This window comes from Tyto alba, unplaced genomic scaffold (assembly GCF_018691265.1).
Source record: "Tyto alba isolate M040663 unplaced genomic scaffold, T.alba_DEE_v4.0 Super-Scaffold_1000006, whole genome shotgun sequence".
NCBI classification, from domain to species: Eukaryota; Metazoa; Chordata; class Aves; order Strigiformes; family Tytonidae; genus Tyto; species Tyto alba.
The window spans coordinates 16,892,333-16,916,473 of NW_024881272.1; the positions used below are offsets into that span (position 1 = coordinate 16,892,333).

At 41.7% G+C, this 24,141-nt stretch overlaps 2 protein-coding genes and 1 non-coding gene across 11 annotated transcripts in view; 1 reads left to right on the forward strand and 2 right to left on the reverse strand.

The window, feature by feature from the left end:
- Window positions 1-128: 128 nt before the first annotated feature.
- On the reverse strand, window positions 129-7,309 carry RPL5 (ribosomal protein L5). Its single transcript, XM_033000696.2, has 8 exons — window positions 7,168-7,309; window positions 6,469-6,538; window positions 6,255-6,370; window positions 4,631-4,765; window positions 3,842-4,044; window positions 2,727-2,904; window positions 907-995; window positions 129-292 (listed from the first exon to the last, which is right to left on the reverse strand). The coding sequence occupies exons 1-8, from the start codon at window positions 7,168-7,170 to the stop codon at window positions 193-195; spliced, it is 894 nt and encodes a 297-aa protein (XP_032856587.1). The 5' UTR covers window positions 7,171-7,309; the 3' UTR covers window positions 129-192.
- Window positions 3,088-3,184, reverse strand: LOC116963579. The gene has a single exon (XR_004408291.1). It is a non-coding gene; the product is annotated as a small nucleolar RNA SNORD21 (small nucleolar RNA).
- A 1,980-nt stretch (window positions 7,310-9,289) lies between the features above and the next one.
- The window catches only part of EVI5 (ecotropic viral integration site 5), an 87,446-nt gene continuing 72,594 nt past the window's right edge, over window positions 9,290-24,141 (forward strand). For 4 of the 9 annotated variants that reach the window (XM_033000686.2, XM_033000694.2, XM_033000689.2 and 1 more), the window contains exons 1-2: window positions 21,671-21,735; window positions 21,996-22,225. In XM_033000686.2, the coding sequence (XP_032856577.1) occupies window positions 21,676-21,735; window positions 21,996-22,225 (290 nt within the window). In that variant the 5' untranslated portion in view covers window positions 21,671-21,675. Of the gene's footprint in view, window positions 9,425-21,669; window positions 21,736-21,995; window positions 22,226-24,141 lie in introns of those variants that run through there. The other 5 variants (XM_033000693.2, XM_033000692.2, XM_042783724.1 and 2 more) reach the window with 4 other exon arrangements.

A 24,141-nucleotide genomic window follows, 5' to 3' on the forward strand; every position in this document is an offset into this window, starting at 1 on the left:
CTCTGTGCAAAACTGCAATTCATACAGTACTTCTGAAAGGGACAAAAAAGCCCTAAAGGCTACAGAATCTATCAGTCATAACAAATATTCCACATCGTTGTAAGATACAATAAGCCAGTCTTACACAGTTGCTTAATCAATAAATTTATTGCCACTTTTTCCAAAGCTTCATAGAAAACTGTGGAAGTTGTCTTAACTATCAGCTGCGCGCTCCTGGGCCCTGAGAAAGCTAGCCTTCTTCTGAGCAACGCGATCTTTCTTCTGGGCAAGGGACATCTTGGGACAGTTCCATCTGCAATGTAAGCACAGTGTATGGTATATCCAAGGTAGAAATAAGCAAAAAGGTGGTCAAGAAAGCTGCAGTGCATCAGCACTGTGGTTGAGGATGCTATGCTAGAACCTATTCACGCTTCTGTAGTAATTTCAGGCTGTAATTAGGCCACCACAACAAGGCAGAGTTAGACTACAGCAGTTGAATTCCTCAAGAGGTAAGCTCGGTACTCTTTGTGACTAGAGTACAGACACTATCAAGACCCAATCCCACAGATATCCTCTGATTTCTCCCAGACCCCTGCAAAATCAAAACAGTTTGGTCTTCACAAATGAGCCTGCCCTCACCTGACACAGCTTTCCAACCGAAAAGTTCCCATTTAAAAGTTCCAGCTATTCACACTGTGAGCATGTTCTAGTTCTAATTTTTTTTAATGTAGTTGAGAGCTCTTAAATTTTAGATTCCCACTGCTAAAATTAACTCCTGACAAAGCATACTGAAATGCTTGTATCTTAGTCTGATCTAAAACATCATCTGAGTTTTGACAGAACTGCAACCTGAATTACCTTACTTGTTTTAGCATAAAGTACCTTCAACAGAGAAGTCACCTTTATGTTAAAGAGTGTAAGTTTTACCTCTTTTTCTTTACTTCTCTCTTGGGTTTCTTTTCATGGACTGGATTATCCCGTATAGCAGCATGGGCTTTTTTATACATTTCTTCCATCTTAAAAACAAAAAAAAACACCCAAAAATATTTTGTTTATTCTCTGTAGTGGTCCAGTTGTAGGATCATATGAAAAAATCCAAGGTACACTTACGAAAGCATGCACTAGAAACAGGTTTCATCCCCAGACATCTTATAATTTTGTGTGGTTGCCTTTAGAACACTTCGTTCAAACAGACGATCACTGCCACAATATACTTGAAATTCCTACTATCACTATGATACAATTTACATATTGAAACCACCAAAAGAGAACAAGTAATTTTATCCTTATTTTACAGTTAGGAAACCAAGGGCATGGAGTAACACAGATTACTTACAAGTTTCATAAATACAGGCTAGCATCTGGCAGTTGAAATCTTACTTCCTCAGAAGTCTACTTCTCAGTTTTATATTAAAAATCAGTCTAGAAAGTTATGCTACTTCTAACTGGAAGAAAATACTTCACCTTTACTTATTAAACCCAAATTATTCCACACAAACTCTCTTGTTAGACATGTAACCTTACCCCTTTTCAGACCCTACTATAGTCCCCATTTAAAAAGCTGCTTAGTAAGGGGGGGGGGGGGGGGGAAGTCTAAGTTGTGAAAGCAGCTACAGATTAACACATCTTGCAAGAACCATGACAGTCCCAGCTTCATCCCTAAGGATGCAGTAATGCTGCTCTGTCCTAAAGACAACTCTAGCTCCACAATGGCACCAATTTTAATATTTTTCCTGGTGGTTAATTAAGACCACTCGATCCCAGCTGTAAGAAAATTTCTAGATATACAAAGAACAAGTGTCCAGCTATTGACACAGATCCTGAACTCAATTGCAATATAAGCTCTAAAAATTGTTTGTTTAGTAAATAGAACAAGTTGCTATTTAGAATACATTACTTATTTTTTTAAAGACTAATTTAAAACAAATTAGCAATTAGTTAAGTTTACAAAAAAAAACCCCAAAGCTCCATAGCAATAAAGAGATAAAGAATGGAGTTACGTTTTTCATAGCCTAAAGAAAGGGGACACAAGAATGTTTGTTTAAAGCTTCAGGACCACTAGTTGGGGAAAGCAAGCAACAATATTACAGGCAGCAGGATAAGCCACCTGAAAGGAGTTTAACACTTGAAAGAAATGAAAGAAGCACATTGGTTGTCTCACATATCTTCTAGTGTTTTGTACAAAATAACTCTAAAGTAGTACTGCAATAGAATGTATTACACTCTCTGTAGTTTCACGAGGTGCTAGCTTCTATACTCTAGCTATCTTGGGCTGTTCTATATTCACGTGGGGCCTAGAGCTACCTGTAGGGTCACACAAATCACAGAAGAAACTTGATATAGAACACATCTTCACAGTTACAACCACCGCCGCTACAGAAATGACAGGCTGCACAGTGCAGGATTAGGAATGAGTGGGCAGCCTGTGTGGAAACTTCAAATTAATCTCCCTACCGGGGGAGGGGAGGAGGAAAATAACGTGATCCACCTTCGAATGCAGTCCTTTAAGCTTCGATTTACAGGTAGAATGTTAAGCTTCACAGCAAGAAAAGACATCTCACTTTCAAAATACCATGATAATAGTACACAGCCCTTAATGAAGGAAAGAATATATTCCTTGCATGGATAACATACAACATGCATGACATTATTTTACATATCAAGCTTATTTGCATTACTAGAAGTCCCTATGCTAAGACTTATCAGCATCTCTATTAATGCACAAGAGCCGGCCAGATAAATCTTACCCCATCAGGTGTTACGTTGTTCTTTATGTACTGGGAGAACTGTTTTTTGTAAGCATCTTCATCCTCCTCCATGAGGTAACGCATGTAGTCTGCCACATTTTGGCCCATGATATGCTTGCGGTGAACCTCTGCATTGAATTCTTTGCTTTCCGAGTCATAACCAGGGAAGCGTTTGGTACTGTGAAACAGCAGTTATACTCAGATTAAGACGAGCTGCCAAATGTTCCAAATCAGAGGCTCGGTTCCACACAGAAATGACTGATACAACAGATTCTTCTACATATAACTGAGGGATAGGACCCTCTAATTAAAAATTAAGAGATAAAGAAAACTAAGAGATAGAAGTTTTAAGTTCATCTCAGCTGCCATCAGTCCCGTCTTGAAACAGTGCACTACATCATATACACACCATGGACCAACTAGAGAGTGTTCAGTCTTTGGGAGTATCATCATGTAGCAGCCAAGTCAGAAAAACTAGACAATTAGTCAAGAACAAATAGGACAGCATAGGAGAGGGCAGGAAAATACACAATAGAGAGTAAATTTTTTCCCCCCTTGCTGCTAGCAGAAAGCAGCAGTCAACTGTAGTATCAGTGTCAGGTAACACTGCCTAAAATCTTGATCCAGTCATTCGCAGCCTACCACAGGAATTGTTAGAACTTCCACATGGAAATTTTAAGTGCAGGTGGACTGCTCAGACCTAGTACTGTAGCGACAGTTGTAGCAAATGGCTTTTCTTGGTATGTAGTTTTTCAGTGAAATTAATACATACACACAGTTTGATAGACTTAAAACAGAATACTAAAGGATTAAGTGCATCCAATCACTCGATGACTAAGTAAAAGCAACAAGATGGCTCTTCAGTTTCTAAAAGTTTAATAGCATCTCTAGATAGTTGCAAGATTTGCAGCAGCACTACCAAAATTGCATTTGTGGATTAAAAAACCACCAATGAACCAACTAAAAAAATCCCCATCCCAGAACCTAAGCTACATAATCATTACCAGGTCCGTAACAGAATTATTTCAACATAAAGCGACAGTTTAAGTAGACTGTCCCCTACAGAATCATCTCAGGTTAATTCTAAAGGAATTCTTCCAAACAGACCAGATTACCTATGGGGGATGGACAGACCACCATCCACTGCACCCTTCAGAGCACCGAAGACTTTGTTTCCAGTGGTAGTTCTGGCAAGACCTGCATCCAGGTAGCACGTGAAAGCACCAGGCTTTCCATCCACGCTTTCCACGTTGTATTCATCACCAGTCACTTCAACTTGACCTTCATAGATCTTATCAAGGCCAAATTTATTCAGAAGCTGTGGGGAAGGAAAGAAAAAGCACTTCTGAAATTCTTTCAATGTATTGACAAAACTAAGTGTCACTACCACATTAAAGCACAAATTTGCAGTAGAATCTTCATGTTTTTAACAAATTTCCTTATAAAAATTAAGTACACCATACTAATAACAAAACTTTTTAACAACCACCACTGTAAGCACGTCTGTTAAGTTTCAACCTTTTGTTCCAACAGGTACACCAGTAGATGTAAGACTTATTCATGAGCTCGTATGAAAAATGGATGGATGCTGTTTACAAGTTTTCAAACTATTAAAGGTACATTTCTTACATTTTTATCCTTCCTCCCTCCCGCCACCAAACTTAAGTGCTGAAACTGAAGTGGGCTGCTGGAGTTGAAGCTGCATGCTGCCGTACTTCTCACTGGGACCTGACAGTCACACAAGGCCATCAGATCTATACAGTGAAGAGCAAACTTTATTATTTAGAGAAGCCCACCAAGTTGAGTATCTATACTAACACTGAACATGCCACTTAAGAAAGCGGACTTTCCCTTTTGTCAGAGAAACAGAGCAGCAACTTGCAGACAAATTGAGAGATACCTACCCTGCGTGCCAACAGCAGACCTGTACAGTACGCTGCTGCGTAATTGGTCAGGCCAACCTTCACACCGTATTTTGGCAGCTCATGGGCATAAGCAGCACAGACAATCATGTCACCTTCAATTCTTGCATAGGCAATCTGACAACAAAACAAATGTTAGTGTTCTCGCAATAATTCTGGGCTCAACTTATTGTTTCTTTGACATCTACTTAGGCCAACAGGAATTCTGTACAGAAATGCCCAGCAAACTGCCAACCTCTGCATGCAAGATCAAGGGATTGTGATTTTGGTTGGTTGGTTGTTTTTTTTCTGAAGGCATAATTAACTCAAGTACAGAAGCAAAGAATTCAAATCTGTATTAGGCCAGAGAAAGTATATGTCAGCAACAACTTTTATGTACCTCTCCACATACATCAAGAGGCCAGGAAACTGCCTACAACAGCAACCTTTTGAAGAATCATTATGGACCTGGATGAATTCTGTCACTTTCTGCACGTAGTTCTCATGTAACACAGTATATAATGCACAGTATATAATGCACCTCAGAAAAACGCAAGAAGCATCCAGTAGAGAGTCTGTGATAACACTGTTACTACCCTTACAGAATGGTTTAATTAATTCGTCTGAGATTTTCACAGCTCAGGGACCTGCTGTGAGACAGCTACTACTGAGTATGTTTCTACTGTTCCTTTCACACACAGAACCTTCTTTTGACTTCCACACCTCCTTTCTACATCCAGAAGTTGTCACCTTTTTGCAAGATTCCTACATACTGGAAAGGCACTATCAGTCAGATGTAAGCACCTGCGACAACTGATTTTTGAGTTTCCAAGATAAAATAACCTCATCAAGGCCATACAGGCTGAACTAACTGTAAAAAGAGCAGTCTCCACTGTTCTCAACAGATAATTATTCTCTGTAGCAAGTAATGATAGATGAAACGTTTCTTTTTTGAGCTTGAGAACATGTATTTATGATAGAACACACCTACGCTTTAAACTTCAAAATTAGTCAAAACATTCTGAAAATGCAACAAGTAAGCCACAGTGAAGAACTACGTATGATGCAACACACAACTAGGTACTTAGTAAGCGTGAAAAAAAGCCTACTCTTCTTATTTACCAGTCTCCTTTCATCTCACAGGAGAGCCATCGTAAGGCCTAGCTGCTTCACAGGATCCACCTAACATCACAGGAACAAAACACTCTCAACAGAGAAAGCACCTTTAGATACAGCACAATCGTCAAGGCAGGCTGACAGCTCATGTAGTCAACTCTGTTGTCCTCAGTCAATAAGGCCCTCTTTTCAAAGCACTTTAAATACAGCAGAAAAAAAGAGGTATCTTCCCTCTCCCTACAATCTTCTACTTAACATCACTAAAACAGTACAGTCTTATAAACAGCTTTGCTGAAGAGCGTTGGAAGCATACTGTAGTAAAACTTACTTTGTTTCATGAATACTGCTTATTACTGAGGTTGCATCAACGTTAAAGGTTGTTCTCCTCTAAGAAACTCTTTTACAATACAAAACCTGCTCAGATCAACCCTAAACCCCCCCAGCTGCTTCATCCCCTTACTCTTCTTGCTGGGAAAGCTGGTGAGTAAGTAGCAAGCACCACATGCCTTACCTGGCAAATGATGTCTCTGTTGGTAACACGCACAATCATCCTATATTTAGGGGTGTTGTATTTGTTTTTATCTTGAATTACCAAACGCTTGCGGGCATAATAATCAGTTTTTCCCTCTGAAAAACAACAATTATAGCGTGGAAAACATCTGTGAAAAAAGTAGAAATACTGATCGATGACATTTAATCACATGCTACAGGGAATTTAACCATACCTCTCCTTCTCCTGAATTTCACTTGGTATCTCTTGAAGTATGCCTTATTCTTGACAACTTTCACAAACCCCTGGAATAAGAAATGTAACTAGACCTTATCAACATATGATTACATAAGCCATGACCATTCTAACAAAATGTGCTATGAATAAAACCGTGAAGTCAGGAACGAAGTAACAGTCTCACTTATACACTTCAGTTAAAAAAGCATCACAAACATAAAACGTAAGGAAAATCCCAGCGTACCAAACCCCGGAATTTCTATCCTTCCCACAGGAACTAACGCGCGCTTCTCCCCATAACTTCACAGTTTCAAAAGAAGGCCAGACACTACGTTTGCTAATCGAACGCCTGCCTGCGGGGCCCGAGGCTGTAACCGTGCTCGTTTCCAGTCACCTCCGCCCGCCCCCCCCGGCCCGTTTTCTCTGGCAAGCTCTGGCTCGGAGCCGCCCCCCCGCAGCCCGCCGGGCCCGGGGCGGCAGCGCGAAGAGTCGCGGGGCCGCACTGGGCTGTGCCGGGCCCCGCCGAGCCGCCGCAGGGCGCAGCCCCGGCACTGACGGCAGCCATTGCCACGCCGGCGCCGGCGCCAGGCCCGAGCCCATCGGGCTCCATCCGGGCGCTCAGAGCCGCGCGGCGGTCGCGGGGCGGCGCACCAAGCTTCCCCGCCGCCGCCCGAGCCCCGCGGCGGCCGGTACCGACCATCGTGCCAGGTACTGTCCGGTGTAGGCCTAAGCCGGGGCCGGGGCCCGCTCCGCACGACAACTGCGCTCCGCAGCAGGGGGGGAAAAGGCCGCGCCCACCGCGCAGCCGCAGCTCCGCGCCTGCCCGCCGAGGCGGGGCGCCGCCGGCCAGCCCGTCCCCCCCTCCCCGCGCCCGCCGTTGCTGCCCCCTGCCGGCCCGGGGGAGCGCCGGCTGCGGGCGGCACGGGCCCCGCCCCGCCCCGCGGGCAGGCCCGCGCGTGGGCGGAGCGAGGGCCCCAGCGCTGCCGTTAAACGGCCGCGCGCCGCCTGGGAGCCGATGGCAGCTGCCGCAGCAGCCATCGGCCGGGATTCCGCGCGGCGTAGGGCTCCGTGCGGCGGAAAGGTCAGTGGGTTTGATCGTAACGATCACCGTTTACAGAGGTGTTACAGGATTCCGATTCCCTCCATTTTCTAGGGAAAATTCGCACAGTTGATCAAGCGGTAAGTAATTAAAACGTTAAACCAACCAAAACCCAAACGAATGTTCTTTCTCAAATAAACTATAGCTGCTTGGAGTAATCGGTGTTTGACAAATTACAGCGAGAATATATACCCGCATATATAGATACACACCTACACTGGGACAAACAGGCCAAGTGGCATCAGATTTCTTGACATGGTCAGAGAAAAGTGCCCAAAGTCAGCGTCTTTGTTCCTGATGCATTTGTCTGGTTATCCTCATTCACTTTACTAAAAACAAAAAACCAAACAAAAGCGAACCTACACTAATTGTTACACATAGACCAATATTTTTAAAACTTATTAATATGCTATAAATAACCACAAGGGAAAGAAAGAAACGTTTCCTACGTCAGGCAAGTACCAGCATGGTTCCTACCAGATAGATACCTGCTAGCTTCAGAAATTATTTAACTATCTCAAGTCTGAATTTCAGGAAGCTCGCAATTCTACATGCTTTTCAATTTTTACATAAAGTCACTCCAGGGGAGCGCGTTGCCTTGGCTGCTCCCGAGCACATACCTGCTTGGTCTCCACCAAGAGGCTGCTGGCAGCTGCTGGGCAATTACTCACTTCGATGAGAAGGACTTCACGGGCAGCAGTGTCATAAGCAAGACTCCATCAGTGTTGCTGTTAAACAGGGAAAAATAAAATCAATTTCTTGATCTTCTCTGTAAGAAGGCTTTTTGCTCCTAAAATGGCTTACCAGCACAAAAATCAGCCTGTTAGCCCACCACATGCCTTCTTGTTGGTGGGCAGCCTGCGGAGCAGGAAGGCTCCATCTGAGCTTGTTACCGCACCTCTAACCACTTACAAATTCAGGGCAAATCTCTCTTTTCACCTTCATTGAGAATGTTGAAAGGGTGACTGCTATTCGTGGAGACTCTGAACTTGTTGAGGTAAAAGCAGGTATTTTCAACGCTTTAATAAAGTACTCTTTACTGATAACACTTACTGATAGGAAAAAAGTATAGTCGCATTTTTTTTTCCCCTCCGATACTATTTCTCAATTTGTGTTGTACCGTATGTGCTGTTTTTGCTTAGGCACGTTCTGAAGAGCGAGGCATCGCACAGGTCTCCCGGCGCAGTGCCCCGTATTTAGCAATCTCTCGGCCCGGTGCTTCAGCAGCACCTCCTGCCCACGGCGGGGCCGCTGCGGGGGGCGGCCCCGGCCCCGGCCCCTCCCTGCAGCGGCCGCGCTTCTGCTGCTGCTGCCGGAGCGGCCGCCTGCGGGGAGCGAAACAAAGTTGTGGGGGGGGCCCGTCCATAACCTCTTCCCGCTGTTGCTGCTTACTTGTTTTATAAGTCTGTTCTTTGCGTGCTTGGCTAGAGAGCAGTACGTATTGTACCCGTCGTGGTAGGGTTGGAATTACTTATTCCAAATTAAGCTTTTATTAGAATCCTTACAAATGAACGCCTCGGTGTGGTTTTGCCTGCGCGTCTGTGTCCTTCGTTGCAGACGGACAACGGCAAAGGCGCTGGCCGTTAGCCGCGCTCGCGCAGCACCCCCCCCCGCTCCTCCCGGGGCTGCCGGGCCCGTTACCGGGCTCGCGGCTCTCCCGCGGGGCGGGGGCGCGGGGCTGCCCCTCGCGGCGGCGGCGGCTGCGCGCGGAGTGCGCCTGCGCGCGGCACGGGCAGGGACGTGGCCCGGCTGCCGGGACCGGCGGAGCGCGGCGCCGCGGGGTGGGGGCGGCTCGGCCGAGGCCGGCGGCGGACGCCGATGCTCGCACCTCCCTGCCGCGGGCAACGCTTCCAAGGTGAGGCGCGGCCCGGCCCCCGCCACTGCTCCTGAGGGGCCGGGGGCGGCGCGCGGCCGGGCCTAGGCAGGGCGCGGCGACCCCGACCCCGGTCGCGTCGTCCCGTCCCGTCGGGCCGCGGCGGGGCGTCACCGGCCGCCCCGGCCTGGGGCCCTCCTGCCGCTGTGGGCGGTGGAGCGGGCGGCGCCGGGCCGCTGCGGGGCAGGGAACGCCTGCTGCCCGCGGCGGGTGAGGGGCGGCCCTGCCGCCGTCTCGGAGGGGCTGCGGGGCCGGCGTGCCCCGGCCCCTCCGTGCCTCGGGCTGCGGTGGGGACACGAGTGGGTAGTTGGTCACTCCGTGATGGAAGTGCCCCGTGGTGTCGGGCGGGGACGGCGTGGGGGGGAGGGGAGGAGGGGGCTCTCCCCCTCAGCCTGGGGGAGACTTCGGCGGGTTTTTCTGCGCAGGGTGAGTCTTCCGTGGTTCTATGGAAGTAATCTCAAACAGGGAGCCTCTGGGTCTTCGGTTCTTGAGAGAGATAATTTTCAACTGCTGCCTCGGAGATCTCCCGTAATAGCACCTCCTGCTGCAGCTGCATGAACGCGATTATATAATAAGGGTAAAAAGTCGATACGGGCGTTCTGGCTGCTTGTTATGTATTCCGGCTTTAACGCCTAGTGTCGTTTTTCTGTAGTTCCGTACAATTCCTGCTAATTTTCAGCGTTGCTAGTCAGAGCAATTTTATAGCAAATGTGAAGTTGGCATACCATTCTGAATTCCCAGCATGAGCTAGCTATTAACACTGACTGTATCAAAACATAGTGTTTCATGGCAGCCTGGGACAATTTCATTTTTTTCCAAAGATCACATGCAAATGATGTAGAAATGAGGCAGATTCATAGAGGGAAGAATCAACAATATTCAGTATATTTTACATACATCCAAAAGTATTTGTTAAAAAATTAAAAACTTTTTTTTTTTTAATTTGCTTTACTTCACGTGCTTAAAGGAGCAGGTTAACTGGATCTTGTTTGTTTTTCCAGTAGATAATATTAAAAAATGTTGTGCATAAATGTGCCTGTTTATTTCCCTTCCCTTCTTTCAGTGTACGGTTTGTGCTTTGATCATGATAGTACATCTCTGTATTTATACTTATGAAGATTTATGGCTTCTTTTTTATATATTTGGAAATATATAGATATTAATTCTTTTTCAAGTAAGGACTGGGAGAGGAAATGGAGGTGGCCAGTGAAAAAGAGGGGCGTGATGAGGAGGAAAGCACTCAGTATTATGAATCAGCATTGCCTGAGTTTGATGAAGTGGGATGAGAGCAGCTGCGGTGACTGTCACTGAATGCCTGCTCAGCTCAGCAGCACCTCTGAGGGAGCAGATGTTTGGAGAGGAAAGCTTTAACAGAGCAGCCCTAGTTCCTCCCCACATCTCTTCCTCGCCTCCTGCAGCCTGAGGCTTAGGGACTTCCTGAGTTGCAGCTTGGTGGCTTGGATTTGTTGTTGTTGTTTTTGTTTTGTTTTGTTTTTCATTGCTCTCTGTATGTATTCTGTGGACTTGTTTGCTTTTGAACAAGCAAGAAGGCAATGGTTGCAGAGTGGAATGGTTGAAATGGGCTTGATGGAAAGGAAGAGATGGGAGAAAAGCCTTTCGAAGTTTATGAGAGGAGATGGGGGAAGTGATCTGCCTAGACAGTTACTGTCAGTTTGTTCTCTTGATAGGATTGATAATAAACAGAGAAGTAATAAAAATGGGAAAGAAAGTCCTGTGTCAATGAATTTTGGAAAACAGAGTTGTTTACCTTGCTAATTCAAGGCTCTAATATGATGTAGAATGGAGAAAACTGCTAAATTGGGGTATGCTTACTTAATATTATGTTTACATTTTGTTACTCTGATTTGTTTTTTTTAACTTGTAGAGGAAACAAATTTGTAATGCTTAAGGAAGAGACATAGTAGAATTTAATATTTTAGGTATAATTTTAAGTGTAAAATCCAGAGTTTAAAAGAAGAATCTTTTCTGGTAGTCTGAGAAGATGAACAATAAAGAAAACAAATCCTGACTTTATGAATAATGTGTTCTCAAACAACTTGTATTTGCCTTGATTGCATACTTGTAATTCACATTTTCCAAGAGCCAATTAAAATAGTTGTTTTGTTTTTGTTTTTGTTTTTTTTTTTTAAAGGCAAATAGTAAGTATTACAGGAGTGTGTAATTTTGAGTTGTTAGATATATTCTCTGAAGCTCTTGAGTGTGTGTCACTTAAGTTTGTAGAAAGTATACTGAATTAAATCCTTGTATCTTTTTGTATTTGTAACAACCAACATCATCTGTTGGTAAGTTTTTGATGCCATTAAATTGGGAATACTGTCTTGCTGTCATTGTAATCTTGTCTGCTTAAATGTCTGTAGTTGCAGCATGTCCTTTCCTTCTCTAGCAACTGGTGATTGGAATAAATGGGTAGTGGGTTAGTAACAGTACAGGGGATTATGTCTTGCTTTGCTCATTTTATATGCATTTGTGATGTGTTTTTGTTGTATGCTTGTACACAGAAACTATATTCTCACAAGGTAGCAGCAGAAGTGATTTAGTGAATTGTAGCTTTTCCTTAATTACCCTTAATGTTGTTTAACTTCCTGGGAACTCTGGAAACTATTCATTTAGCCCTGAAGTGGTGTTTTGGGGAGGGCCTTGGGGGTTTTGAGCCTGTTCTAGGATTCAGGCAGTGAAGAATGGGACCTCTTTTTGGTCGTGCTGACAGAGATCATGCTGTGGTCTTCGTGTTACTTCAGGCTGCGTAACTGTCCACTTTCTTTGTGAATTGTTTGTAAAAGTAATCCTTCTGAGTCCCACTGAGGCAGCTATTGTATATTTGGGGTTGAATTACAGTACTGGGGTTGGGCTTTATTCTGGACGAAAAGTAAGGTGGTGTGATAAAATGACTATGGACATTTAACCTTGTATTAGTTTCCAACTTGGGAAGCAGCCAGAAGCCACCGCCAAATATCATTATTTTATTTTGTTCAAAGAAATTTTACCTCTTTCTGATGGGTTTTGTTACCAAAATCTGTCATCTTCTCAGATCTGTATTGCTTTCACTTTCAGAGCTTAATCCTTTAAAAAAAAAAACAAACCCAGACTTAATGTTTTGGTAAGAGGTTGTTACAATGTGTTCTACTACATGGTAAGCTATTGAACTTCTCAAACTCCTGAGTTTCGTTATGCCCTATTGTCATAAGCCTTAGTGATTCTTAGCATACCATTAAATACCTGTTTGATGATATCATAACATGTTCTTGATCATTTTTTTGATTTTAAAAAAGTATAATTATAGTGTGATGATACAGAATTCTGACTCACCAGTACCTTATAATGTATTAACTATTTTTTTTTTCTTTGGTTTCATCAGACAGGCACATGGGGCTAGTCTTTTAGTGGTGGATTGTTGTTGCCACAAGTCGACTGTGCACTTTTAGCTAAAAGGATGTTGGAAGAGCTTACTGTTATTTTTGTTATAGAAGGGTAAAACTACTGAATGTTGCTGAAAATGGGTGTAAAAAATTAATAGCTAGCCAAAACCTAACATTTTGGACATGTACTGTCCACATCACTATATGGAGTGACATAGTATTGAAGTTAGTTTTTCTTCTCTCACTTTTTTAAGGTATTCTTCTTGGTTACATATAGTTCAAACAGTGAACTACTTTTTTAGGTATAGTAAAAACAGATTTCAACTTCTGTGCTCTCTGAAACAGCAGAGCTAAAATCCAGTATTCATTAAGCAAAATAATCCTGCCCCCTACCTTGGAATGCATTAGTGGTGGAAATATATGGGTTTGTCTGAAGCTTCAGTATTTCTCAGCCTTTTGGAAAAATAATTGTGATCAGTCTTTCTAAAGACAAAATGAGAAAGACAAGTTAAAATTATATAAGAAGACACTTACAGACCATGATAGAATGGGCTTGGGATTTTTACATAATCACTTTGGTGTCAGACTGGCACTGAAAATTATCGATGTTTCATTGATCTTCCTTGCATTTTTCCACTAGTGGGCCTTCTTGAAATAAGTAAACAAGCCCTTGTTTCTAAATGAAAGTGTCAAAGTCAATGATCAACTAATCAGAAAATAACTGATTTCATTTGACGAGTAGATGCGTAATTTCTCTGAAGAGCCATCTCCCTTTAGTCAGTAACTGAGGAAAATTAGTTTTCTCTAAGTGCTGTGATCAGAAAAGGTGGCAGGAGCACTGTTAGAGTCTTCAGTACCATGGAGGAAGACCTTTCTATAGCCACAAAAATATGCTTGGTTCAAGTTGCACTGTAAGGGCTTGTGAAGACGGGTCATGGATATACTAAGTGAATTGGTGAACAAAATTAAGTATTACTGCAATACCACAGATGTTGGCATGGACTGTGTTAAAAGAATTGACTGTTGATGTATGTACCTGTGTTTAAATCTGTTATGTTTACTGAACATCTTAGACAACTTTCCTATGTGGAAATTACTAAATTGATTACACTTTCTCTCCTAAAATTTTTACCTTCTATTTCTTGTTCTCTGGTAGCAGCTGCAGGTTGCAATGAATTTGTAGTTCACAAGTAAAGCTGGTTACCAGTCAGTCGTTTAGAAACTGGTTTACTCTCTTGATTTTGGGTGTAACTGATAGAAAGTTGACCTTTTAGCTGATAATTTAAAGGAAAGAAGAGTAATACTCTGAAGGTAGGGTCTCATCAACCTCTGTCACCTGATTTGTTTAAAATTCTAGTAAGTAATAAAGTTTCAAGTGTTGCTATGTTCTGTAAGGCCATGCTTATGCTCTTTGGTTTCTCCATCAAGCCTTGTTTCATACATCCCTTTAGACAGGGAACCATGAACAACTTGCTAAGCAGGAGATGAGCATTTTGGTTCTAGCCTGTAGACTGTGGCATAAATTTGTCTAATCTCTATAGACAAGGAGAATTACACCTAGAAAATACTGGGTCTGCCAGTACGTAAAAAACAAATGTTGCATGGAATGGTATGTTTTCACACTGTCAGATATTGGATCCTTTTAAACTTAACTGGTTAACTCCTTGCAAGTTTTGTGCACTTTTTAAATGAAGAGTTGTGTTAAAAACATTGATTTTTTTAAGGTAAGGTTCAGTGAACATTTAAAAATATGACTTAGTTGTTTCTCACTGCCAAAATATGGACTAAGGCTTCTAGTAAATTTAACTGCATTTATATACTTTTTTTGTTATTCTTTTTCCCTAGTGTAGTTTAGATGCCAGTCCTGGCTCCTTTCCAGGAGGAAGTTGGCTAAAAGCAACATGAAGGAAGCTAGGATTCAGGGAATGAGTAGGAAAGTAAAATTTGTAGAAAAGAGCTTTAATGATAAACATGTGTGCCGTTCAGTGCGTGTTACTTTTTTGTAAATGCCAGATGATACTTACTTGAACTCCTGTGAAATGATTGAGTTGCAATTTATTGGAAAAAAAAAAAAATCTTCCCATCTAGTGCATAAAAAAACTGATTTTGCAGGAGTTGTTCTTTATTTTAGCTGGTTAATCTGATTCTTCCCTCTGTTTTGTTAGCCAAGAGGATTGTCCTTCAAGTATACGTGCATGTGTAACTTGGCATACTGAACCTCAAATCCAAAGATATTTTCCAAAATGAGGTCTAAGAGAACAAAGAAACAAAGGAAGTTTCCTGGTAAAGGTTTTTACTGTAGCCCTTCAGTATTTTCTCTTGCAGCTCTGAGGAGCTCTCAGCCATCTTTTGTACAAAATCACTGGACCTAATTCTTTCCCCCTTGAAAGAAGGTCTCTCTGGTTTCCTGAAGGTTGTTGCATTCCTATGTCAGATTTGAAACTTGTTTGATGAAGGACCATTTTTAGATGGACAGGAGATAGTGTGCAAAAACACTGTGGTTTGTCTTCTCAGCTAGCATACTGGAACAATGCTTGACAGATTGTAAACCAGACTGGATGTCAGAGGTAATGAAAAACCTGGAATTGTTCTTGGAAATAGAGTTCAGTGCAATTTGGTCAGTGATGGAAATGTTATTCATATGACTTTGAGCAATGGTTTCAACTTTGAGTGGATCACTACAACATTTCTAATGAAGTACCTCCTTAAAACACCTGATGTATTAGATTGTGATGTTGTGTACGTGAACTTGCAGCTTCAAGTTTCTTCTGTCAGATGTTTTTGGACCATCAAAACCCCAATGTGTTAGAGTCTGAAGACAACGTTTAAAGAGTGATACTATAGAAAGCTATCTGATAGTTTAAGATTTACACAATACAAAATGTTAGACTGTTTTATTCTTTATATCAGGAGTTGGAGAGGTAGTGAGTGTCAATTGAAATGGAAGCTGGTGAATGCTACCCATGATATTCCTGACTGGTTAGGTGATACTACAGGAATGATTTGGAATATGAGAGTAAATCAGGACTTTTTCCTCAGACTTCAACAGAAATCAGTTACATGAGTTTGTAGGGTTAAAAATACAGATGAAGCTTATAGTGAAACCACGTTTGAGTCCTAAATTAGGATTTTAGCTTGTCAGGAGGCATAACAACAGGCTGATTCACCAGCTTCCTCTCCTGCATATGTCATTGACTGAGTCAGTTTAATTTATTCTTCGGGTATTAGAATGCTGCTAACTTTTTTGAAGAAGACTGGGTCCATGGAATGCTATAGAACTGGCTTGAAAACCACATATACAATTTCAGCCCTAATTATGTGAGACTTAATATTATACGTAGAATAGCATGACAATTACTTCCTGTATTCTGGAAGTTCCCATTTCTTTCTCTTTTCAGGAAGAGGAGAAAGAGTAGAGAGCACATACATACAGTAGTGTTTGTATAAGGCTTGCAGTTATTTTTACTTTGTTGTATGATAAAAACAGTTGAGACAGTATTTTGGGTAATCAGGATACCCGTAACTTTAATACATATTTTCCTCAGGGAAATGCAGAATATAGGTATTAAGTTAATTCAGTGTGTATAGTGAAGTATCTTTTTTCAACAAATCTAAACAGACTTTTTTAGAAAAAGAAAGATTGTCTCTGGCAAATGTAAAAATATGTGATGGTAACATTTTTGGGCTTACTGTAAGGCGCTGCACAATATCTTGGGATTCACAGGGAAGGGGATTTATATAATTATATGTAATGTGGGATGCTGTGGTCTACCTTTAGCTAGCCTTACTTAAAATATTTCATGTGCTGGTCTACTGCAGTATTCTTTTGAGTAACTCAAAAATCTAAACACAGTATTGTAATTCCTCTTGGTAATAAAGCGCTATGATCAGCAGCTAATTAAAGATACTAAACATAAACTGGTGATACTGAATTTTATGTATTTTAATTGGCATATATAAACTGCACATCATGTATATCTGTATAATATCAACATAAAAGTTTATTATCTTTACAGTAGTTTAAAGTATGTAGCAGACAGGTCTGTGCTTTGCCCGATGACTGACCAGATGGGTGAGAATTCCTGGTAGTTCTGTTTTACTCACTGGAAATGGCAGGAGAGTAGTAAGTCTTTAGTAGTTGAGTGTTGTCCCACTCATCTTTTCAAAGATCAGTATTTTCAAACCCAAAAGGCACACTTTTATTTAGGAGGTATCTACATGGTCTTAAGCAGGCAGATGCAAAAGAACTCTTGCTGTGCTCTTTGTCTGTTGGCAGACTGGGAGCAGTGTGGCTGTTAATATGGCTTGGAGCCTGAATGAATATATACCCAGTTTGGAGCTGGATGACACCTGCTCAGTTCCCTGTGTCCTCCTGCCGAGGGAAAAGACAGCGTACCCCCTGCCTGCTGGTCTCCAGTCCTGGCCATTGTCGTCTGTGGAAAGTGTCGGTGTCCCTGGGAGTGGGCTGGGAGCAGTGTTTGTGTTCAAAGTCTGATTAATTGGCAGATTCTTGAGTGAGAGCACTCTGGGGAAAAAGCACGATTTTAAAATGGATTGAGTCTGGTTTTGTTCACACATTAATAACGGCTTGATCATCCTGATGGTGCTCTTGATGATTTGACATGTTTCCCAGGCAATGTTGGTTACCTTTTGCACTCTTCAAATGTAACTTGAATTTCAGCATCTAAAACGTGCTGGGAATAAAAAGGAAACCAATTCTCTTTGCATAGCTGAAAAACTGGCTGAGGTGAGCTGAGCCAAGAATACCGTATTGGGGGCTTCCAGCCTGGGCTGGTTAGTTGAAGGGATGGAGAGCTTGCATGGTTCTGGTCAGTACTGGGACTTGCGGAGCTGAGTCTGGGCTTCAGCTGCCTGTGATACACAGCATAGCACAAGGGAGCACCAGGTAGAGCGGCTGTACAGGGGTGTGTGCTTCAGCAGTAAGGCAAGGCAGAACAGAGTGGAAGTAGCGTAGGTGTATATGCTTAGTGAGAGGATGATGGCAAAGGCAAAAGTCCTATCTCATGTGCAGGTAGATTTATCGCTGTGACCTAGCTAAGATTTTGGGATGGGCCCGGTGGTGTATCTGGCTGCCCTTGGTACTGCCACAAACAGCTGAGCACATGACTGTGATCTCTTTTCTACAATCATGAGGCGTAGCAAAGGGAAGGACACTTCATAACTGAAGTGCAGAGCATCATTGTTGTAGCCAAAAGGGAGTCACTGCTGCAGGCTTGCAGAAATATCGCCAAAAGGGAGTCACTGCTGCAGGCTTGCAGAAATATCACCGGTTAAAGAATAACCATTTTTTTAAAAGAAACATTTGTTTAGGAAAGCCTTGAGGAGGCTCTATCCAAAAATACAAAGAAAAGATAAAAGGTTTAACGATAGTGGCTTTCTTGTGTCTTTCCAGAATGCTGTGTTAAACAAAATCACATCTATAAAACTGGGATGTGTTAAACCAAATGCTTATACAGATTTTCCTGTTTCCTGGATTTGGTGATACCCAGTGAAGATATCTGCCACCATTCATACTGAGTTCTTTCTCATTGATATAACTAAAGGCAGCAGGACTAATTTCAACAACTTGATAGCTCTGTGTTTTTTAATCGGGGGAGCCCCAGTTTCTCTGAAGGGGCTAGGGTGAAACCTTTAGCTCTTCCCTTTGTGCTGTCAGGGGAAAGAGGTACATATCTCTTGGGAATGAGTAGGATTCATTTCTGTACTACAGGTGTGTATTGTCATAGTAGTGGGAGTTGCTAGGGTTTATTTGTGTACTAAGTCTATGTATTTTTTTGTTGCAGGAAGTCTGTGGAAAGGTGGGAAGTAGCAAGGGTCTGTGGTTTAGTGGCAGCTCAGTACAATTACTCTCTTAAATGGAACGGTGTACATAAAGTTGAAAAGCTTTGGACGTGTAGCAGGGATTTCCATCCTTTGTTAAGAGACAGGCCAAGAGTTGGAAGGGCAAGTGTAAGAGCACTGTGTGCGTATTGATAGGAATTACTGGTGTGTAGCTCCTAGAGAGGTCTTCTCATTTTGACCTGTTTTCTGAAAGGCCTTAAATCACTTGTCAAAGAATAACTCTGAAATCTTCTGTCACTGAATGTAAATTTTGAAATTAATATAGGTGAAGTGATGAAATACGGAAATCTGTTACTTTATCTATTTAGGGAAGTGGATAACAAAACAGGTACCTAAATGCCCTCATGTCTAGGTCCGGGACTCTCCACTGATGCTGACAATTTGAGAGCTGGCTTTAGATTTTTAGGGAGCCCTGGAAAAGCCTGGCAAAAGGGGATGTAGGCTTGAGGAGTTAGCTATTAGATCAGATTTTTTTTTTTTTTATTAATTTAGCTTGGCCCTGGGTGACTGCAGTAGCTCTTTTTCCCCAAACGAATTCTTCATGTGTGTTTGATATGAACTGACTGTGAGCCTTCTGATCTTCAAACATTTGCTTTTTGCAGCTGTGCATTTTGCTTGCTTTATGTGTTAATGCTTTCAGATGGTTGACAAGGAATAGTTTTTGGGTACTGATTCTCTGAATACATTCTAAAGAAACTCTGAGCTGCTTTTAGAAATGGTAACATTGTTAGACTTGCTAACTGCTGTCTTGTATTGTTTTCCTGACCATACTTTTTCCTAGTATTCTTCACGTAATTGGTTCTACTGACATTTGCATTAATTTTTTAATGCCTACTGATGTGTTAGTGAATAAATGTTAGTAAGAGTGTATTTCTGTCCCCCACTCCACCCCCTCTGCTTCAGCTATCCTAACATGGAATGTGAGCCTCATCATGTATAAGCCTGACTCAACTTGGACTTACTTTTTTCACCTTAGGTCTTTTGAGTTACTTTACTTTGTAAAGAGATAAAAATTGATTGTATACTTTTCCTTCCTGTTTCTGTCACATAGGGTATCACTCCAAATCAGTGCTTTTCTATTATTTATATGTAAGATTCTTAGAATAGGTGACTCTTAAAACCTGCTGCCTGTGGCAGTCATGTTTGCTGTGTTAAGATTGGCCCTGTTTCTGCCAGCACTTATTTTTGGAATAATTGCAGTAACTTTTCATATTTTAAGCAATTTAAAGCTTTTGAGAAAGTAATAAGTCTTAAGTGAGAGGTATGAGTTACCTTTATTGTAATGCCATTTTATTCAAAGTGAAACAGCAATAATTTATCCCTTCATAGCAATAGAGAATGAAGGATATTGACTGAGTGAGATATTAATGCATGTATTAAACTTAACATTTTGAAACCTCTAGCAATTTTTATTCCTTTCTCATTTAAAAGATGGTGTCAAATACTAGTATTGGTAGTGGTTTTTTTTGAGATTATCTTTAAAATATCATGTGTGTTGTGTTATTTTTTAAAAACATTTTGATATGCCCGAGACTTCCTGTCCAACAGTGACATAAGAACCAACTAGAACCTTTCTAATGCTTATGCTGGGACCTTACTGTTCCCACATGTGGTTTGTATCTCTGCATCTGAAGATGTCTAGCAAAATCTGCTACTGCTTTCAGAATGGATGTTAAGCATATGTCCTTTGTAGTCCTTTAGGAGAGATCTTAAGTGTCTTGTTGCTGGTGGTGAGAAAGTGGGGAGATTGAGTACCACTGTTTGTCTTTGGCCTGTAGTGTTCCTCTCGTTTTCTGAAGGCGTTCAGCTGGTTTTCCTTTTGAGATGACCTGAAAATAAAATACTGCTGTATTTGAGTCACAAAAAAAGTTCATTGTAGCACTGTATCAAAATAAAAGTTTTTGCTTTAGCAACCAGTCGTTCATTCTATATACTGTGCTTCAGATAAATGCAGTGTGCTGAGATGGAGTTCCTTTTTCCAGGTGAAATTCTGCCTTAGTTAGATTCTATTAGAGGATCTTGGGAAGGGATTTTTTTCTGTAGTTCGGTCTCTTTAGTGTCTTAGCAATTATTGTATAGGCTGTACTGCAGAATTGTTTGTGACAGCCATTGGGCAGTTCAGTGTTTTGAGGAAGTCATCAAAGGTCAAAATGAATAGTTGCCAGCAGCACCACTTAAAAGGAAGTTCCTCCTCAACCGTGGTTTTGAAAAGTTTTAATATTTTGCTGGGCAGCTAGCTCTTCCTTTAAGGTGCATCTAGATTTTTCTCTAACTTGGGCTGGGGATGAATTGAACTCTGTGAATCCCTGTAGGTCAAAGCCTCTTACATTTTCAGTTGCTGAAGGAAGCTCTAGTGAGGGGTTTGTTAGAAAATACCTCCAGGGGCTGCAGTTCCTTCTTCTCTACTGATCAGTGAATCTGGCAGGTTGTGTCACCCCATTACACTGGTCAAGAAGTAGCAGCAGATTATGACCAGCCCCTGTCAACCTCCTCATCCCTGGGCCTGCAGTTTCCCTGACTGCCTGCCAGAGCTCCCTTCTGCTCTCTTCTAGCTCCTCCTGCTTTTCCTCCAGGACCCCTCTCAAACCCCAGGCTTGTCCAGGCACTGGCAGTGGGATCAGGGGTCAAGGATGCTTGATGTAGGGGTGACCTCAAGAGATGGTGAGGAAGAAGAGCTGCCAGCGTAAGGCCTTAATGTAGAGATGTTCAGGAGCTGTTATAAATTCTTTGACTGGTTTCTGCATGCTAGCAGATGCTAAAGGATCTTTTGCTTTGGTATAGATTCAAAATGCTGTGCCCCTTCTCTGTCCTGCCACTGTAGGGATTGATGAAGGTGAGCAGTGGGTGATACGAAGTGTGTTGATATACTTGTACTGTTTCAGTGTCCATCAGTAAAGTAGTTGACTTTCTGTATTTCTTTTTCTACAGTTTCCATGACATTATTAGTTTATCTAGATGTTTTAAAATAAGATTTAAATTCTGTTTATTTTTGTAATGGGAAGTCTGAGCTGGTCCTGGATCCTGTGGTATTTCTGTACTGCAGCAATGAGCTCTGTGAGTATACATCAGGAACTCCTCTGTGTCATTCTTTATAGATTAGCAGCATACTTGCATGTTACTGCTTCCATGGTATCGTATTGCTGTTAATGCTTGTGTTGCTTCTGACAGCTTTGGGTGTTCTGGAGAAATAAATAACCTCAATGTCATTTCGTGCATATTGTATATTTGTTTCCTTTGTTCAGTGCAGCAGGTTTAATGAAAAAAAGGTATTAAAAAAAGACAACTATTGCATCCTCTTCTTTTTGTCATCACAGGTGGCGACAGACAAGGTTGCAGGAAAGCTGAGCTCTACTCTCTCATGGGTGAAGAACACTGTATCGCACACCGTCAGTCAAATGGCCAGTCAGGTGGCAAGTCCATCTACGTCATTACACACTACATCCTCCTCTACCACTCTGTCTACACCCGCGTTATCACCATCCTCACCAACACAGCTGAGTCCAGACGACTTAGAATTGCTCGCTAAACTTGAGGAACAGAACAGGTGAATGGAAAACTTTTTGGTCTTCAAAGTATAGTAATGAGACTAAAATTGGTTTATTGCAATTTCAACATAGAGGCTGTTAAAGGGGGTTTAGGTGAAACATCATGGCACAGCATTTCAATTTCAAGGCCCCAGGGTTTATGAATGTCTGCTTGTGCTGTGTTTTTACAAGTTCTGGTTTTGTGGAACTCTAAAGGATGTTTTTCTCTCCTGGTTTTAAAGGAGTGTTTATAGCTGCTTCTAATCCTAAGAAATTACACTGGAGCCATGTGACTTTCAGTACCCAATTTGAAATAGAGTATCTGAGGGATGAGACTTGGCGTGTAACCTTCTCACCTTCTTAGATCAAAACTATATTTTCTGTTAGCTTTTGAAATCTTAAAGATTTTTTTAAATTCTGTTTTCTCTGTTTTTTCCAGCTTTACCCAGTTCTTGCTTTCCATTATATGACCTACTGTGTTTAGAGATAGAACAGTGTTCAGTCGTCTTCCTGCTGTTACACTAATGGTGACAGATGCATAATGTCTTAATTTCATGAAAAGTAAATTCCCAATAAGTCCTTTCTGTTCATCCTTCTTTTTTTTTTTTGTATAGTAAGCAATGATTTTTCTCGGCAGGCTGTCCATGAGTGTATGTTTATCTGCACCATCTACAGTTCAAGATGCAGCTTTCAGTTTGATCAGTTACTCTTGACGAGAACAGTGATTGCAAATTGGCAATCTCACTAAGAAATAAAATTGGACTGTATGCTGAATTTCCAGAACACATACTTATTTGCAGTTCTGAGGCAGGACTTTTAAGCTATAAAAATACGGTTATATTTGACAAGTATGTTCCAGTATTTCATGAGAGGTTCACTGTAAAGGAGGACTTGAGCACCAGATAGGTTTTAGATAGAGCAGATAACTGCAGGGCTTTGATACCTCCTAAGATGGCTATCCCTTGTGCTGTAGTGAAGTGTAGAGTTTGGTAGTTTAGCTCAAACTAGCTTCTGTTCCAGCTTCTGCTGGCATGCTGGACTTCAGCACCAAGGCAGTTGAAGTACTCCGTTTTTTTGTTTTTTTAACTCTGCTGATTCAGTTATGAGGGCAGAAACTTGCAGTAGAGGAAAAGAAGAACTGGGAGGAGGAAGGGCTAATGCCACTGTGTCACCTGGCATGTCTTCTCTCATGTTCATATTCTGCAGCCTAATAGCAATACAGTTTACAGGGAATTTGTTACAGAACCACCTCATTCTCTTTTCCTTGTGGTTTATGAGATTGTGTCTCCTTCAAAGATGAACTATATGTAATTTTTCCCGTGCAAATGACAATTTGTCAAAAGAAGAAAAAAATTAAACAGAGTGCTTTTAAGAAATTAATTTGCATTTAATCTGAGGCATTCTGTTCTGTTCACAACTAAGTGACTAACTTATTTGAAAAGCAGTAATACCTGTTCTTTGGACCCCTTATCTGTGTTGGAGCATAATGTCTTTACATCTAGAGTCATCTCATTAAGCCCTGCAGTTAGACTACCTTGCTTGTTCAAAGAGGAATGTGAGATTGGGCTTGCTAGGCATTGTTTTTCAAGTCAGCTTTCTTCATTTACTAAATAAGCTGGGAAATACTGTCTGGTTTTATTTAAGTTTAGCCAGACCTGTTGTTCAATCCTACATTAGTCTTGTGTGCGAATTATAGTTAGAGGCTATCCTATCAAGTGTACCTTTTCTTGTGAGATACTACACTTTAATACAGAAATTTGATGCTCTTATGCTGGGTGCACTGTAGTTCCAGAACAGTTTGAATCTGCATTTTAGCACAGTAGCACTTTGTTGACAAGGAATTGTACTCTGAACACAGGGAACTATTCTTGTTTCTGCTTGCTGGAAGAATTGCTGGTGATGGATATTTTAAAGGTTTCCTTTTCATTGTTGGCTC

Coding starts and splice junctions, on each gene's coding strand:
- RPL5 (XM_033000696.2), bottom strand. Junction 4,045..4,630: donor GTCTGCTGTTGGCACGCAGG/GTAGGTATCTCT, acceptor CCTTCCCCACAG/CTTCTGAATAAATTTGGCCT. Junction 2,905..3,841: donor GGTCTGTCCATCCCCCATAG/GTAATCTGGTCT, acceptor GCTGTTTCACAG/TACCAAACGCTTCCCTGGTT.